This window comes from Aethina tumida, chromosome 3, assembly GCF_024364675.1.
Source record: "Aethina tumida isolate Nest 87 chromosome 3, icAetTumi1.1, whole genome shotgun sequence".
Classification (NCBI taxonomy): Eukaryota; Metazoa; Arthropoda; class Insecta; order Coleoptera; family Nitidulidae; genus Aethina; species Aethina tumida.
The window spans coordinates 22,943,579-22,959,546 of record NC_065437.1 but is presented as its reverse complement, the minus strand read 5'-3'; the positions used below and the strand labels follow the sequence as shown (position 1 = coordinate 22,959,546).

Here is a 15,968-nt window from a genome sequence, read left to right as displayed (position 1 = left end):
ATGTTATCATATTTTATCCTTACTAATATCTCATTCATTAACGTCAAAAGATAACAAAATTTCAAAATTCCCACAATTTACTTCAAATCTAATTTAAAACTATGCAAAATATTTGCCCATAAAAGGTAAAACCATTTTATACATAAATTTCAAAAGTTTCTGTAAATAAACATACTATATTACTCAAGTCTTCTTATATTTTGTGACAAATAAGGAATATTATTACTTTGAAACATAATTATTTAAATTACAATAAAAATGAACAAGATATATTAGGTCACGCATCCGTCAATCACGCACTTAATTTAAAATAATCAAGATACAGGCGTGGTATACAATTGAAATAATTTTAAAATAAAATAATGATCAAGAAGTTACAATATTTGATAAAAACGACACACGTGGCTGAAGTGCTAATGTGCAAAAATCTTTTTTATTGGTTATCTGTATTTTACTTATTTAATTAACTTATCAAATATTTGTTAATTTAAAAATTAAGGATAAGAATTCATTGTATTATTTATTGAGTATATACAGTGTGGCCCATTTGAAAGCTGGACACCCATATATGATTTGTATTTTTTATCTGAATTTGACTATTTTTTTTCATTAGTAAATTCTTAGGAATTTATTTTTTTAATCAAGTAGTTTGTGGAATAAACTGTACAAAATGACACAAAGAAAATATTATTTTCCAAAACGAACGATATATAATAATGAAAAATATGTAATTGAAATGATGAAAAATATAATCTTTATCAGAATATATTAGTCTCTTAATAACTAAACTAAACGACAGACAGACAGACGAAGATATTAATTTTGAGTCAACAATTAAGATTCGAAGGATTTATAAACTTGATAATTTAGATATATGATTATATTTACTACAATGACTGTCGAGATATATATCAAGATAATAATCATTATGATAATAAATTATTATTAAACTTCAGTTGTAAAGTGTTTTTGTTGTAATCAGCAAATTAAAAATAGGAAAATGATTGACGCAAGAGCTTAATAAAATAAAATAAAGGTTAAGGTTAATTTTGGGGATATTAAAAAGTAAACAAGTATTTTATATTATTTATATTACAATATTTATTGAAAAATTCATCAATATAAATTATATTATTATATTTATTGTATTATTATTTTTTAATATATAGTATACATTATTATATTATAACACAGAAGTTTTTTAAAATTACTGTTTCAATTTTTGCAAGGCAACTTAATGGTGATTGTTTTTGTTTCTAGGTATCCATCCAACGACTCAGCCCCCCTAAAAATAGAGATATTAGTTGGTATTTATTATGTCACGTATAATAAATAAAATACATACAAGTCTCTACCTAATCCAGACTTTTTAAAGCCTCCAAAAGGTGTTTGTGGAGTAATTGCATCATAACAGTTGACCCTATAATTAGTACCTATAATTCTAGTGGGAAACAATATAACTAATACCCTACCATACAGATCCAGCTTCTACTGCTTGTGAAAATACAAGGGCATTGTTAATATTATTGGTTATTACTCCAGCAGCTAAACCATAAGCAGTATTATTTGCTCTTTGAATGACTTCTTCCAATGTATTAAATTTCAATATAGACTGAACAGGTCCAAATATCTAGATCATTTAAAAATATATATATTCTAGTCTCCTCAGAGAATTACAAAAATAATTTTACCTCTTCTTTTGCGATAGTCATCTCGTCGGTCACCTCAGAAAACACAGTTGGTTCCACAAAATATCCCTCTGTACCTACCTGTTTTCCTCCTGTTTGCAGTTTAGCTCCTTCTTGTATTCCGGTATTAACAAGACGTAAAATTTTATCCAATGAGAGCTTATCAACCTAAATGTTGATAATATTTATTATTAAAGAAGAAAAAGGTTTTTAAGAGACTAACCTGGGGACCTTGTTGTGTATCTGGGGCAAATGGGTCACCAACTTTTCTCTCTCTAGCCATATTGGCCGCTTTTTTTACAAATTCATCATAAATACCCGCTTGTACGAAAGTTCTGGAGCCAGCGCAACAGTTTTGTCCATGATTCGCGAAAATGGCATTGTGAGCTATTTCCACCGCTTCATCCACTAATAATATAAATTGTATTTAAGAATAAAAAATAGAGATTTATTAAAAAATATTTACCATTGGCGTCATCAAAAATTACCAAGGGACTTTTACCGCCGAGTTCCAAATTAACGCTTTTCAAGTTTGATTTAGCAGCGTATTCCATAATTTTATGTCCAATCTAAAACAATATTATTTCATTTTTTATTCTTTTGTATTTATTATGATACTTGCATCGGTGGATCCCGTGAAAGCAATTTTTCGGACATCATTATGTAAAGCTAACGGTGCGCCGCAACTGGGTCCATATCCTGTAATGACATTAATCACACCCTTGGGGAAACCAGCTTCCTTCGCCAACGCAGCTAGTTCCAATGATGTTAAAGGCGTTTGTTCAGCTGGTTTGAGGACGATAGTACAACCAGCAGCCAAAGCTGGGCCCCATTTCCAAATAGCCATTGGTATTGGGTAGTTCCATGGAATTATTTGTCCCACAACTCCAATAGGCTCCTTCTTCGTCATGGAGAAGAGATTGCCATCTAAAATCATACGTCATAACATTGAAGAGAGGTGAAATTGTATAAGTTAATAATTAAATTGAAAGGAAGGTTGAAAATACAATGTAAACTTTAAACTACCCTATGTAAATAATAAAACTTTTAATTTCCATTCTTTGAAAATATTCTCAGACACAGTACTACATGCAATTAAATATATACCAGCTGGTATTGTGTTTCCATAAATCTTATCGCAATATCCGGCATAATAACGTAAAAGATCAGCTGAAGCTTGAATTTCTACTAGGGAGTCTTCAACAGGTTTTCCATTGTCGAGAGTTTCCAATGCCGCAAGCCTCTTAGCATCTCTCTCCAATAAATCAGCAAGCTATGGAATTAATGACGTTAATAAACTATTAATTCCCAAAAAATTGTGTGATTTACAGTGTTAATAAGTTTTCCCCTAGCTGATGCATCCATATTTCTCCATTCTGATCCACGGGCAAATGCGGCTTTAGCAGCTTTCACCGCTAAATCTACATCCTCTTTTTCAGCTTCCGCTACATCGGCGATTTTTTTCCCGGTGGCTGGGTTTTCAGTGGGAAATGTTTTCCCATTGACTGCATCAACAAATTCGTTATTGATGAAAAGCTGTAATTGAAGGGTACATTAATGTTTGATAAGAAATGTATATAATATTCAAATAAATTTTCTTACGTTAAAACAGATGTGGTTTAAAAAGGAATATTAGTCTTAAAATTTCTTATCAGTAACATAAAAGCATTCTAAAATAACTCATATCAAGTGAAATACAATTGTTTACCCATATTATCTTACATTAAAGGGTCAACACTTCAAACTGCAAAACAGAATAAACTCCTTATAGAACACATTTAAAATGATAATTTTCATATTTTTTTTAATTATTAATTAATATTTTTAAAATAAATTTTAAGTACAAACATTTAAAATGTTACTTTTAGTGAATTAACTATTTTCATTAAATGAAAAACAAGACTTAATTAAAATGTTCTCTTTTATGATAATAAACATAATTAAAATTATATATTAAAATATATAAATTTTTTATGAAATTCATAATTTATTTTATTTTGACACCAGGTAATAGAAAATATGACCACTGAAGCTGAAGCTTAAGTTACCCTATACCTAATTTTAATTTTTACTTTTTTATAATTTAAAGCTCCCTTTTCCGACCACTTGGATATGAGTTCATTGCGGTCCTAGGATAAAGTGTCACTAATTTTCGGTAAAAATATTACCCGAAAAATTTTTCAAGGTTCAAGTATGATTAGCAATGACCTTAACCTCAAATATACCCACTTCTTAAAAATTATTGTAAATAAATAAATACACTTAAAAATAGTATATGAGAGAAGTCAAAAATTACCTTAGTATATTTTACACGAACAGTATCCATTTTAGAAAATAGCTAGTAACACAAGTGAAACTTGAAATAGATATGAGGACTCTTCCTTGGAGAGAACAACAATATTGATAACTTAAAATGCAGATTTATATTTATATTCATTAATGACAATAAGGTTGAGATAAAGCAAATCAATGATTTAATATTCGCAAATATATATAAATATACCAATGTATCTTATTTTTCCAATTTAAAATAATTTAAATATATATACATTAATTATTTTATAAATAAAGTATATATTTAATCTTTGGTATAAGTCTCTTAAAGTTATACTTAAAATACACGTCTAACATTTCTTTTAAGTATGATATGAATAATTTTACATTTTAATAATAAATGAAAATTTAAATTATGAGTAAACTAGGTTGCCTACAACTAATTTAAATAGGTTATTTAACCTCAATTTAACAAAGAATGCTTTCAACATAAAGTTTCTTTAGAATGCATAGAACTATTACCAAACTGGTGAACAATTTTACGAAAGTATTAAAAGCATCGCCCAGAGCAATGAGTAAGTTGGTAAAGCATTTAATATTTAACAGTGTCTAATATGTCATTTTTAGCGTATGAAAACCATGTAATAACAAAAGTAGAAAACGAAAAACCTTTAGACTTGGAAATAAATCGAATAGTATGGATAGACATGGAGGTAAACGTTACGTTAATTATTTAATTAAAACTTCATCTAATAATAATTTAAGATGACGGGATTAAACATAGAACAAGACAAAATCATGGAAGTAGCATGTTTGGTAACAGATTCAGACCTAAATGTCATAGCTGAAGGTCCAGATTTAATAATACATCAACCCAAAGACATCTTAGATCAAATGAATGAATGGTGTGTTAATCAACATGGACAAGTAAGTAGAAATTGACAGTACATTAAAATGAGGGATACAATAATTCAATCTCTTGCAGACAGGATTAACTGAGGCTTGTCTGAAATCCAATATCACAGTAGGTGATGCCGAACATACCTTACTTAAGTTTATTAAGGAGCATGTTACTGAAAAGGCCAGTCCATTAGCAGGGAACTCTGTATACATGGACAGAATGTTTTTAAAGAAATATATGCCCACATTAAATGAATATTTGCACTATAGGTTAATTGATGTGTCTACTATTAAAGAGATCTGCAGAAGATGGAATCCTGATCTGTACAAATCAATTCCAAAGAAGGAATATACTCACAGGGCACTTCAAGACATTAAGGAAAGTGTAGAGGAACTTAAATTTTATAAACAGAACTTCCTTAAATTTTAACATGTTTAGATGTAGATTGCACATTGAACTTTCAATATATTTTAAAGCCTATTGGCTGTTTTTATTTACAAGTTGTATTTGTTTTAGTATTGCATTTCTATATTAAATGAACAAGGTGTTTCTGAAATAGGTGGTCATAATTTGCCCATAAAAAATATCAAATAATTTAAATTTTAAAAGTTGCATTTGGCATGTATTATCCTAAATTACATACCTGCAATTTGATGTAAACTTTGTCCATAATGATACAGCAGCAGTGTTTCTTTGCCTATTTTCTATGCCACTGAATAATTTTTAAAACTACTTTTTTCATATTTTGTGCATAATTTAGAAGAAAAAAGGTATACTTTTGGTTATTACAAGTGTTTTTGAAATATTTCAGTTTTAATGTGTGAAGAAATTAAAATGATTTTCATAGAATACAAAACCAAGTAGATATGATAGGGACAATTGATTAGTTTTGATAATTAAGTAATAAAAAATATTTAGTTATTTTTATTTCTTTATTAATTTCATTCATATTACAAAATAACCCATTTGTATTAATACATAAATTTAGTCTTTTCAATTCTTTAATATAATTGTTCTATGATTGGCAAATAAAATAATAATAATAATCTAACTAAGGTGTAATAACCTTGAAGACCAATTTATAGGAGCGTTAAGTTCATGTCTTCCGTTCGGTGGGAGATCTTCCGGGAACTCGAAAAATCATGTCTCTAGAAATTGAATATACATTTCTCCAGCCAAATTACCAGGAAGAAAAATGTATGTTTTAGGGATTGTTGGTGGTGATTTTTTTGTATTATGGTTTCCATCAACTTATACATATTGATGTGCATATTAAAAATATAATTCTGGTGAAAGTTGCCTCATCAGAGAAAATTATTTTTGTTAAGAATCTAATGTTGAGTTCATGATGGGCTCAGTGTCATTCACAAAATTGCAACATTAATGGTAGATCTCCATTTAAAATGTCCTGGGCTTGTCGACAGTGTTAAGGATGCAGTTCTGCAAACTACTGAATGCGATAGACTTGCGTCATCTAAATGGAAAATATTCTCCTCATGTAGAAGTGTAACTATTCTTGGTCTTTTTCTATTTGTAATTTTAGTTATTTTATTTATTTGATTGTGCCAGTGTTTTCCTGTACAACAGATAGTTTGAACAGTGCCTTCATACCTAACTGACTTAAGTTAAGTAATGCTTAAAGTAGTAATATAGCTTATAATATATTCTGTAGTACAATGTAACTATTTTAGCCAATATTAAATTAAATTAAATTGAATAATGTTATTTGATTAGATAGGTCCATTTGTAAAGCCTTTTGAAATAGTAAAATTAGTCGAAAATGACGTTTTGAACGAATGGAAAGTGACGTAAGTCACATGACCTTGAACTCTATTTAGGTCTAACGGGAAAGTTTTTAAATAATTCTGTGGACATACTAAAATGTTAGTTAAATTTTCACATGTGTGTAGAGGAAAACAATTTTAAATAGTTTTGTCCTGAAAATGTTTAGTTCAAAGTTCGGTCGAATCGCAAAATATTCACTTCTTGCCGGCACAGTTGCGGGAACTGCTGCAAGTTTGAAAGGTAATCAGTATGAATTAGATTCAATTGGAATTGTACGACTTACGAGAGCGGCAGTCACAGTTTTTAATATCGGTGTCATATATAAAAAGGAGCTGCATACCAAAGGTTTAATTAGGGGATCAGATGAATATAACAAAATTAAATCAAAATGTCATAAATTAAGTGCAGAAAAGCTATTAGAATTATGTTGTACAAATAAAGGTGTATATATAAAAGTGGGCCAGCATATAGCAGCTTTAGATTACCTTATTCCACCAGAATATGTCCAGACCTTAAAAGTTTTACATTCGAATGCACCCACTAACAAACTTGAAGATGTCTACAAAGTTATCAAAGAAGATTTGAAAAAGGATGTAAGTATCTTTTTTTAACTAATCAACGCCTTATTCACCTCTTAATATTTTTACAGCCATCAGAATTATTTGAAACTTTTGATCCAGAACCATTGGGTACAGCATCTTTAGCACAAGTTCACAAAGCAACCTTAAAAGATGGATCTGTTGTTGCTGTTAAAGTGCAACACCCTTATGTTCAAGGAAATTGTCGAGTGGACATGACCACCATGGAATTATTAGTCAAGATAATGAGTTGGGTTTTCCCTGAATTTAAATTTCAATGGCTAGTAGATGAGTCCAAGAAGAACATTCCTCAGGAGTTGAATTTCATTCAAGAAGGCAAGAATGCTGAAAAAATATCTAAACTATTTGAAAATTATGACTGGCTAAAGGTTCCAACAATAAGGTACTTCATACAAAATATAATTTAGTAGCTAATTATTAATGAAAAAATGTTGTAGGTGGGATTTAACTACATCAAGAGTGTTGACAATGGACTTTGTTGAAGGGGGACAAGTTAATGACTTAAATTACATAAAAGACAATAAAATTAATGCATTTGAAGTAACTGATAAATTAGGAAAGTTATATTCACAAATGATTTTTATGAATGGATTTGTCCACAGTGATCCACACCCTGGTAATATTCTTATCAAGAAAAATGAAAAAGGAAGTTGTGACATAGTTCTACTTGATCATGGTTTATATGCAGTAAGTTTTCTTGTATAAATTAAATATCATTTAATTTTCAACTTAAATTTTTAGAAATTAAAAGATGACTTTAGAGTAGGGTATGCCAATCTTTGGTTAAGTATATTGAAAAAAGATAGAGTTGAGATGAGAAAATATGCTAGTCAATTAGGAATTGAAGGAAATATGTATGGATTGTTTGTTTGTATAGTTGCTGGCAGACCCTGGGAAGCTGTTTTGAAAGGGGTAGACCAGTGAGTATTCTTTTTTTTTTAATAATTTAATAAATTTAAATATTTTTTTTGCTTAATTTTAATATCATTTATTCTTTTAGACTTGAACCAGATAAAGCGGAAAAAGACTTCGTTCGTGATTCTTTCACTGGACTCTTACCACAAATTTCAGACATTCTCCAAAATGTCAATAGACAAATGCTATTAATATTAAAAACTAACGATTTACTTAGAAGTATAGAACATACATTAAAGACGAATTCCAGACATGGCGCATTTTGCGTAATGTCTGAGTGTTGCGTCAAATCTGTTTACAATCAGAAATACAGTAATTCAAATAAAACATTGGAGAAATTTAAATTCAGATTAGCAAAGTACTGGCATCTATTTAAAATTAATGTGTATTATACATACTTGACTATAAAAAATTCCTTGTACATGTATTAAATAGGTAGGATTATATTATTTGGGACAGATGTAAATTATTTAATATGTATAAATTACTAAAATATTTTTGAATTGTTTTTTTTTTTGTATATTTTAAATTGGAAATATATTTTTGACATACAATATATTTTTGTAAATCAATTTGTTAATAAATGTTAATAAATCCCTGTTTTAATTACTTCATCTTATACTTTTTGTACTTTCATGTGTTAAATATTCCTGTTGGTGAATATATGTCATGTGTGAGATTAAATGCTTTAAAAATGACAATATCTACATGTAAATTGATTTATTTACAAATAGGTGTAAATTGAAATAATATTTTTAATTTAAATGTGTAATATGTTTAAATAATTCAAATTTTTAAGTTATTTTTTTTATTTGTTTAATTTAATGTATAGGCTTGTTATATTATTAGCACAATATGTATATTAAAATAAGCCAATTTGTGATTTATTCAATTAAAATATTGCCCTCTTGCGATTGGTTAAGTGGAATAGGAACATTTTGTTATTATACATTTCCTTGTTAGCCAAGAAAATATTTACAAATAGTTTGTTAGTCTGCGACACGTTTTGACTGTGACTAAGTGTTGAATAGTGAATTTTTGTTTATTTGCTCTTACTTATGATGCACAAGATCTCTTATTACAATTAGGAATAAAAAATTGGTAGAACGTCATACCTAAAGTAAGAAAAATTTAACAGAAGTTTCACATTATTTAAAAAGAAATACGAAATTTTGTTTACCAGTTTGTTTTTTGCTACTCAAATTATTACAATAATCTTTTAAACGAAGCTAGAAAATTCTAATTTAAATAAATGTTTATAACTGTATTCAAATTTTAACATGAACATCTGGTAATTCAAAAACTATTGATAAATTTTGAAACTAATTTTTAATAATTGTTGTAAATTGTCTCCACGGATATCCGTGGTTATGAGCAACATTTTTAATAAAATTGATAAATAAATTTTCCTCTTTATAACCGTAATTGTGAATAAAAAATTGAGTTATATTGTTAAATTTGGTGTCCACTTCATTTTTGGTTCCATTTTACAAATTGAAATAAATTTGATTTTACAAAAATATTAAATATTTTTTGTTACGTAGAATTTTATAATAAATAATGATCCGAATTATAAGAAATTTTTAATTGGGTGTACTGTCAAATTTATTCAATTATTTATGTAATTGATTTTTATTTACATATGTAGTTATAAATTTAAGATGAAATAATGTTTTATTGTTTTAAGACTTGCATTTCATAGCGGTGTTAAGATTATAGTTATTTGCTGAGATATAATTTGCAACATTGTAGTTAACAACCTTTATATATATATATATATATATATATATATATATATATATATATATATATATATATATATATATATATATATATATATATAATTATATATAAAAAATTTAGGGACAAGATTTAATAATATTTTACTACATAAATATTTATTTTATTCCTTTGTTCTTACCGTAACATTTAATGAAAATTGAAATAAAAAATAATTACATACTCAATTACTGTACATATATCTAATCTTCTTTAATCTAATAGTACATACTTGCCAATTGTTTGGTTTTATTATATTTAAATTGTATACATTCATTTTGGTTTTAGTATTTGGCGAAACCTTGTTATTTTTAGTTATACTTAAAAATGAATAATTATATTGAATCTCCAATGAAAATTAAAGTTTATAAGAAACGATGGTTTATTTTGATTCTGTATATATTATACACCGCAATAGGGCAATTTCAATGGGTAGAATATTCTATAATAAAAAATATTGTGCAAAAATACTACAATGTGAGTTATACAACGGTGGACTGGACTGCAATGGTTTTTATGTTAGTTTATCCCATTTTTGTTGTTCCAGCTTCTTATATTATAGATAAGTTGGTAAGTAACAAAATATAAAAGGTTTATATTATTTTACATCTTTTATTTTATTTCAAAAACAGTAACTTTAAATTATTTGTTCTTTTCGTAAAATGTTGTTCAAGTTCAAATATAATAAATAAATTTATTTCAACAGGTGAAATAGCTATGTAATGTAATAATTTTTCTATTATATTAATAAAAAAACAAGTTTATTATTCCTTATTAATTAGAGAATATATTTAAACGTATTAATTAATTAATTCAGTTTTAATAATATACTGCATGGTTATGAAATTCATTACATGTGAGAAGAATTCAAGTGTTTTACACATTAATATCTAATCAATAATTACTTTGATACAATCTCAAGCCGTGCACAGATTTAAAATGTGACGGTTAAGGACATTTGTAGTATTCAATAATTTTTGATTAATTTTGTTGTATTGAATTACATCGAATTGTTTGGAAAACTTTTAACAGCATTACACATTTGTCCTTAGATATCTATAGATAAGAAATATTGGTAAGCACGCAAAAATGTTTCATTTGCTAATGCAATATAAATATTTTTCTTTAATTAATGTTTCCCTAAAATACAAAAATAAATAAACCGTAGGGATTGAGAGTAGCAGGGCTGTTAGGATGTTTAGGCACTGCAGCTGGAATATATTTAAAATTATTTTCGGTGCATCCAAATTCAATATATTTGGTAATAATAGGGCAAACAGTTGTTGGTGTATCACAATTGTTGATACTGTCGCTTCCACCAAAATTGGCCATTACATGGTTCGCCGAAAACGAAGTATATATTTTAAATTATTTGATGTAAATTGTTGCGTTTATACCAGAAATATTTTTAGATATCGACTGCTTGCTCACTTGGTGTTTTCGGCATGCAACTAGGTTGTGCATTAGGATTTATCATACCACCCACTTTAGTCAAAGATCACGACAACTTAGATGACATTGGGTATGATATAAAGTTAATGTGCTGGGTTTTAGCTATCGCTATTACACCGGTTGCTCTTGGTGTTTTAATATGTAAATTAATTTATATATAAGTATTTAGTAGCATACCAAATTTAATAATGTTTTAGACTTTCCTAAGGAACCGAAATTGCCTGCTAATAATCTAAGAGAAAATGAAGTTTTTTCTGTTAAAGCATTCTTCCATTCTATGATAAAATTATTTTTGAATGGTGGATTTGTAATACACATGATAGCTTTTAGTATAAGTGTAGGATCCTATACTGTTCTTGGATCTCTATTGAGTGCTTTCGTGCTCGAATATTTTGAGGTACTGACTGTAATTAATTTAAAAGTATCGATTAATAAGTATATTTATCTGCAGAATGCCCAGGAAGACGCTGGTAGGATGGGTTTAGTTATGATAGTGGCTGGCATCATTGGAACTCCGATAGTTGGATATGTTTTGGACAAAACTCATAGATTTAAGTAAGTTTTTATTGAACTGTTATTAATACAAGTTAATACATTTTTTTAGGGAATCCTGTTTTATATCAGGAATGCTTCAAGCAGCTAGTGTGGCTGTATTAATATTTGCTTTAGAAAAGAGAATGAAACTTTTGGTGTATTTATGTTTTACAATTTTAGGGTAAGTAAAACTTTACATTCAGTTAAAAACCTTATAAAAACATTATTTCTAGTATGTTCTTGAATACCTACATCCCTGCCGGTATCGAATTTGCTACTGAATTGACGTATCCATCTACAGAAAGCACCACCACTGGAATTCTATATGCGATGTCGCAAGTTTTAGGATTTTTGGCAACATTAGTCCTTTCCATTGTGACTGAGACATACGGTACTTTATGGGCACTGTCTATTATCATGGTCACCATGATTGTGGGAGCTCTAATGACATTCATCATTCCAAATAAATTAAGAAGACAAGCTAGTTTAAAGGCAAAAGTTCCTAATGGTTTTAGTTCAATTCCTCAAGACGATATTTTGAAATCATGAAATAATAAATTAAATGTTTTATGACATGTAGTTTTTTTATTGTCACTTCAAGCATTTTGTAATAAAACATTAAAGATAATAACAGTTTATTTGTTTAATTTAAATATGAAGTACAATTATAACTTGAGTAATAATGTTATTATGTAAATTACTTATCTTTGTTATAGGGGATACTATATATAGTTGTGGACTCGTGATTCAATTTAGTTGGTGCAATCTTAAACGATAAATTGAAAAATTAAACCGTTCTTCTAAGACAGAATTTGTGATACCTTTAGTATCTTGCCGTTTGTTGAATACATTGTGCTATTTAAAAGATTTTTTAAAATTTTATCAAACTTAGATGGGGTCTATAAAAGAATATTTAAACCAAATAAAATATATTTCAAATAAAAGTACCAACAAATTTATCTTTTTGCTTTTTTATATGTGTAAGCAAGATAAATAAAATATTTTTTAGAAGAAAGAAAGGTAAGTTAAAATATATTAAAAATGTAATTGCAATTAGGTAATTTATAACATAGCACGGGGTTACACAATTTATGATGCGACAATTAATTACATCACTAATCTAATACAATATTATTTAAAACAACATTAATGAAAATGACTTCTTATCAGTTTCAGATTTATGGCAAGATGTCCGAAACATTGTTACCAAATGTTCTAGTTGACATCAAAACATATAGGAAAAGATGGTTAATACTGTTTATATATGTGCTGTATTCAGCAGTAAATTCCTTTCAATGGATGGAATATTGCATCATTGAAAACGTTGTAATGGATTATTATAAAGTCAGCAGCATAGCTGTAGATTGGACTTCTATAATATATATGGCCTTTTACCCTGTGTTGGTGGTACCAGTTTCTTTTATTGTAGATAGATACGTAAGTATTTTATTCCTAAAATGTATATATTTTGTACCATTTTTTAAGGGTTTGCGAGTGGCCGCTTTAATAGGCGGCTTGGGCACGACTTTAGGTGTTGCCATTAAAGTGTTTTCAATTAATCCGTCTTTATTTTCCGTTGTACTAGTTGGACAAGCAATAGGTTCAGTTGCACAAGTCTTTGTTTTATGTTTACCATCAAAAATTGCAGCCGTTTGGTTTCCACCAAATGAGGTAATATAAAGTGTATGTATTTCAAAGTTGTCATTATTATATTTTTAAAGATCTCTACATCATGCTCTTTGGGAATATTTGGTACCCAATTAGGTTTTGCTTTGGGATTCATTGTACCATCAGCTTTGGTAAAAATGCACTCCGATTCTGATGAAATTGGATCTGGATTAAAGATTCTTTGTTGGGGATTGACTATATTTATGATGCCAGTGTCGTTTGCAATATTGCATTGTTAGTTTCCCCGTAATTTTTGAATAGACATGATATTTGACTCATATTTTAGGGTTTCAAAAAGAACCAAAATTACCTCCGAGCACAATTCAATTTGAGGAGAGAAAGAAGTCCGCGAAGAAATTTAAAGAATTTTTAAGTTCTTTTAGGAATTTATTAACTGACCGAGGGTTCTTACTTCATATGACAGCTTATGGAATTAATGTGGCAGTATTTTCGAGTTTAGGGACGTTTTTGAATCAATTTGTTTTATATTATCTACCTGTAAGTAAATAAATAATGCAAATATATGTACATATATATTGTTGAATTTTAGGAAGCAGAAAGCCAGATAGGCTGTATGGGTTTTACTATGGTAGTAGTTGGTATGGTGGGATCTATAGTTTTTGGGTTTATATTGGACAAAACACGTAAATATAAGTAAGAAAAAAAATACAACTTTGAAGTTATAATTCAAACGAAGCAATTTTTAGGGAATCAACCTTAATTATCTATGTTTCCTGCGCCATAAGTGTAATCGCATTTCTTTTTGCCTTAGAAAAAAGAAGTCAATTTCTAGTTTATGTATCACTTGCTCTTTTGGGGTAAAATAATAATCAAATTTACTTTATTGAATGTCGTTTTATCAATATTTTATAGATTTTTTACAAATGCGTATATGCCTGTGGGTTTCGAATTCGCAGTCGAAATGACTTATCCGTTGGATGAAGGCACTACCACGGGAATGCTGAATGCGATGACTCAAGGATTGGGTGTTTTCACGACCATTATATTGGGTGAACTGAATACGAGATTTGGATATTTTGTAGCAATATTGTGTCAAGCGGGACTGATGTTCTTGGGATCTCTTATTACCATTTTTATTCCTAACAATTTAAAGAGGCAAAAAGCTCTTATTCGCAATGAAGCACTTTTAAATTAAATGTATTATATTTGTATTTATATTGTTAGATATATCAACTGTAAAAATTCAGTTATTCAAAACATTAAAAAATTACATACCAACTACAAAAATAATTAACTACACTTCCTTGAACTATTACCAAGTTACCTGTAAGTACTTAGAAAATTATGGCTAGCGAATAGTTACTGAATAAGAAAACGGTACGAAAGTGAATTGATATTTGAAACGTCAAAACACCACATGTTGACATATTAAATTGCCTTTGAATCTTAATTTAAAAAAGATTACATTAATAATTCAAAAATGGCTATCATAACACAATGATCAACACAAAGTAATAGGGTATTGATAATATTAAACCTAGAGAAAATATACACTGCTTTCCTGTAAGGCATTTTTAATCCCAAGTTACTTTCAACCTTGATTCTTGTAATTTAGGATACATTTTGTATTGTATGTAATACGCAAAATTCTACTGCTACTTAAAAGTTAATAAATTGAACAATATTATAAAGAACTTATAATTAATGTAAACAAATTTAGAAATTAGGTGATTTTTTTGTTAATATATTAAGATGAACATAAAGTCATCTAAAAATCTTAAAAATTTTTAGAACTATAAGACAAATTTTATATAATTTGATTTAAAAATTCAAATTTCAATTGTTTAAAGAATATAAATATTAAAATATATAAAGTTTGCATGTTTTCTTAAGGATTTTTAAACTTTGATAATTCAAATTATTTGAAATTATATATGAAGTGCATGCGTTTTACCATATAATAATGATTTGTAATAATTATTGAATGGTTTTAATGGAAACGGGGATCGATCCCACATAAGTAGTATTAGATGTTGATAATCCAAATTATATTTGACAAATTTAATTAGAAAATTATCCTAATACTTCATAGATAACAAGAAGGTGAGAGAAGTATATCCATTTCTTCACCACAGTATTTGGTTAATTCAATGCATTAATATTAATGATTCTGAGTGATTTAGTCCACTGTTTATGGTGGTGATAGAAAATTCTTCCGTTTATGGTGGATCACTGTGATGTTCACATTTAAGGTCTTCGTTCGTATATTGTTAAAAACAAATGGGTGTAAATTACTGTAATTTAGTAACGAAGTATTTTTAAAGTTTGAAGTTGAAGTTAATAATATTATCTATTATCTTTTAATAATAATAATAAAGGCAAATTTTTGTAGATAAAACACGTAGTTTACAA

The 15,968-nt window shown here is 28.0% G+C and overlaps 5 protein-coding genes across 7 annotated transcripts; 4 read left to right on the top strand and 1 right to left on the bottom strand.

Moving 5' to 3' along the window:
- Positions 1-1,076: 1,076 nt before the first annotated feature.
- On the bottom strand, positions 1,077-4,122 carry LOC109597003 (retinal dehydrogenase 2). Its single transcript, XM_049964234.1, has 10 exons — positions 3,985-4,122; positions 3,018-3,224; positions 2,796-2,961; positions 2,311-2,615; positions 2,155-2,257; positions 1,912-2,096; positions 1,692-1,856; positions 1,473-1,630; positions 1,346-1,420; positions 1,077-1,285 (listed from the first exon to the last, which is right to left on the bottom strand). Exons 1-10 carry the CDS (start codon positions 4,012-4,014, stop codon positions 1,216-1,218), a joined length of 1,464 nt encoding a protein of 487 aa, XP_049820191.1. The 5' UTR covers positions 4,015-4,122; the 3' UTR covers positions 1,077-1,215.
- Positions 4,123-4,424: 302 nt separating this feature from the next.
- On the top strand, positions 4,425-5,343 carry LOC109597006 (oligoribonuclease). Its single transcript, XM_020012628.2, has 4 exons — positions 4,425-4,537; positions 4,590-4,675; positions 4,728-4,889; positions 4,948-5,343. The coding sequence occupies exons 1-4, from the start codon at positions 4,468-4,470 to the stop codon at positions 5,290-5,292; spliced, it is 663 nt and encodes a 220-aa protein (XP_019868187.1). The 5' UTR covers positions 4,425-4,467; the 3' UTR covers positions 5,293-5,343.
- Positions 5,344-6,440: 1,097 nt separating this feature from the next.
- Positions 6,441-8,659, top strand: LOC109597001 (aarF domain-containing kinase 1). The gene is made up of 5 exons (XM_020012623.2): positions 6,441-7,241; positions 7,298-7,629; positions 7,685-7,934; positions 7,989-8,167; positions 8,248-8,659. Exons 1-5 carry the CDS (start codon positions 6,807-6,809, stop codon positions 8,591-8,593), a joined length of 1,542 nt encoding a protein of 513 aa, XP_019868182.1. The 5' UTR covers positions 6,441-6,806; the 3' UTR covers positions 8,594-8,659.
- A 324-nt stretch (positions 8,660-8,983) lies between these two features.
- On the top strand, positions 8,984-12,574 carry LOC109597005 (uncharacterized MFS-type transporter C09D4.1). 2 transcript variants are annotated; one of them, XM_049964237.1, is made up of 8 exons: positions 8,984-9,282; positions 10,257-10,511; positions 11,110-11,295; positions 11,354-11,534; positions 11,591-11,790; positions 11,845-11,948; positions 11,998-12,108; positions 12,161-12,574. In XM_049964237.1, the coding sequence occupies exons 2-8, from the start codon at positions 10,269-10,271 to the stop codon at positions 12,474-12,476; spliced, it is 1,341 nt and encodes a 446-aa protein (XP_049820194.1). In that variant the 5' UTR covers positions 8,984-9,282; positions 10,257-10,268; the 3' UTR covers positions 12,477-12,574. The 2 variants fall into 2 exon arrangements, with proteins under 2 accessions (XP_049820194.1, XP_019868185.2); XM_020012626.2 differs by lacking the exon at positions 8,984-9,282 and having other exon boundaries at positions 10,236-10,511.
- A 128-nt stretch (positions 12,575-12,702) lies between these two features.
- Positions 12,703-14,834, top strand: LOC109597004 (uncharacterized MFS-type transporter C09D4.1). 2 transcript variants are annotated; one of them, XM_020012625.2, is made up of 8 exons: positions 12,703-12,947; positions 13,098-13,364; positions 13,413-13,598; positions 13,649-13,829; positions 13,882-14,093; positions 14,146-14,249; positions 14,303-14,413; positions 14,469-14,834. In XM_020012625.2, the coding sequence occupies exons 2-8, from the start codon at positions 13,116-13,118 to the stop codon at positions 14,749-14,751; spliced, it is 1,326 nt and encodes a 441-aa protein (XP_019868184.2). In that variant the 5' UTR covers positions 12,703-12,947; positions 13,098-13,115; the 3' UTR covers positions 14,752-14,834. The 2 variants fall into 2 exon arrangements, with proteins under 2 accessions (XP_019868184.2, XP_049820192.1); XM_049964235.1 differs by having other exon boundaries at positions 13,098-13,598.
- The last annotated feature ends 1,134 nt before the right edge of the window (positions 14,835-15,968 follow it).

Excerpts from the sequence above, each read along its gene's own strand:
- LOC109597003 (XM_049964234.1), bottom strand. The coding sequence starts at position 4,014 with ATGGATACTGTTCGTGTAAAATATACTAAG. Across the intron at positions 2,258-2,310 it reads CTTTCACGGGATCCACCGAT|ATTGGACATAAAATTATGGA; the intron begins GCAAGTATCATA and ends ATATTGTTTTAG. Across the intron at positions 2,097-2,154 it reads AATTTTTGATGACGCCAATG|TGGATGAAGCGGTGGAAATA; the intron begins GTAAATATTTTT and ends TTATATTATTAG.
- LOC109597006 (XM_020012628.2), top strand. The coding sequence starts at position 4,468 with ATGCATAGAACTATTACCAAACTGGTGAACAATTTTACGAAAGTATTA. Across the intron at positions 4,538-4,589 it reads AGCATCGCCCAGAGCAATGA|CGTATGAAAACCATGTAATA; the intron begins GTAAGTTGGTAA and ends TGTCATTTTTAG. Across the intron at positions 4,676-4,727 it reads TAGTATGGATAGACATGGAG|ATGACGGGATTAAACATAGA; the intron begins GTAAACGTTACG and ends TAATAATTTAAG.
- LOC109597001 (XM_020012623.2), top strand. The coding sequence starts at position 6,807 with ATGTTTAGTTCAAAGTTCGGTCGAATCGCAAAATATTCACTTCTTGCC. Across the intron at positions 7,242-7,297 it reads AAGAAGATTTGAAAAAGGAT|CCATCAGAATTATTTGAAAC; the intron begins GTAAGTATCTTT and ends ATATTTTTACAG. Across the intron at positions 7,935-7,988 it reads TTGATCATGGTTTATATGCA|AAATTAAAAGATGACTTTAG; the intron begins GTAAGTTTTCTT and ends TTAAATTTTTAG.
- LOC109597005 (XM_049964237.1), top strand. The coding sequence starts at position 10,269 with ATGAATAATTATATTGAATCTCCAATGAAAATTAAAGTTTATAAGAAA. Across the intron at positions 11,791-11,844 it reads TCGTGCTCGAATATTTTGAG|AATGCCCAGGAAGACGCTGG; the intron begins GTACTGACTGTA and ends ATTTATCTGCAG. Across the intron at positions 11,949-11,997 it reads GACAAAACTCATAGATTTAA|GGAATCCTGTTTTATATCAG; the intron begins GTAAGTTTTTAT and ends ACATTTTTTTAG.
- LOC109597004 (XM_049964235.1), top strand. The coding sequence starts at position 13,116 with ATGTCCGAAACATTGTTACCAAATGTTCTAGTTGACATCAAAACATAT. Across the intron at positions 14,250-14,302 it reads GACAAAACACGTAAATATAA|GGAATCAACCTTAATTATCT; the intron begins GTAAGAAAAAAA and ends AGCAATTTTTAG. Across the intron at positions 14,414-14,468 it reads GTATCACTTGCTCTTTTGGG|ATTTTTTACAAATGCGTATA; the intron begins GTAAAATAATAA and ends AATATTTTATAG.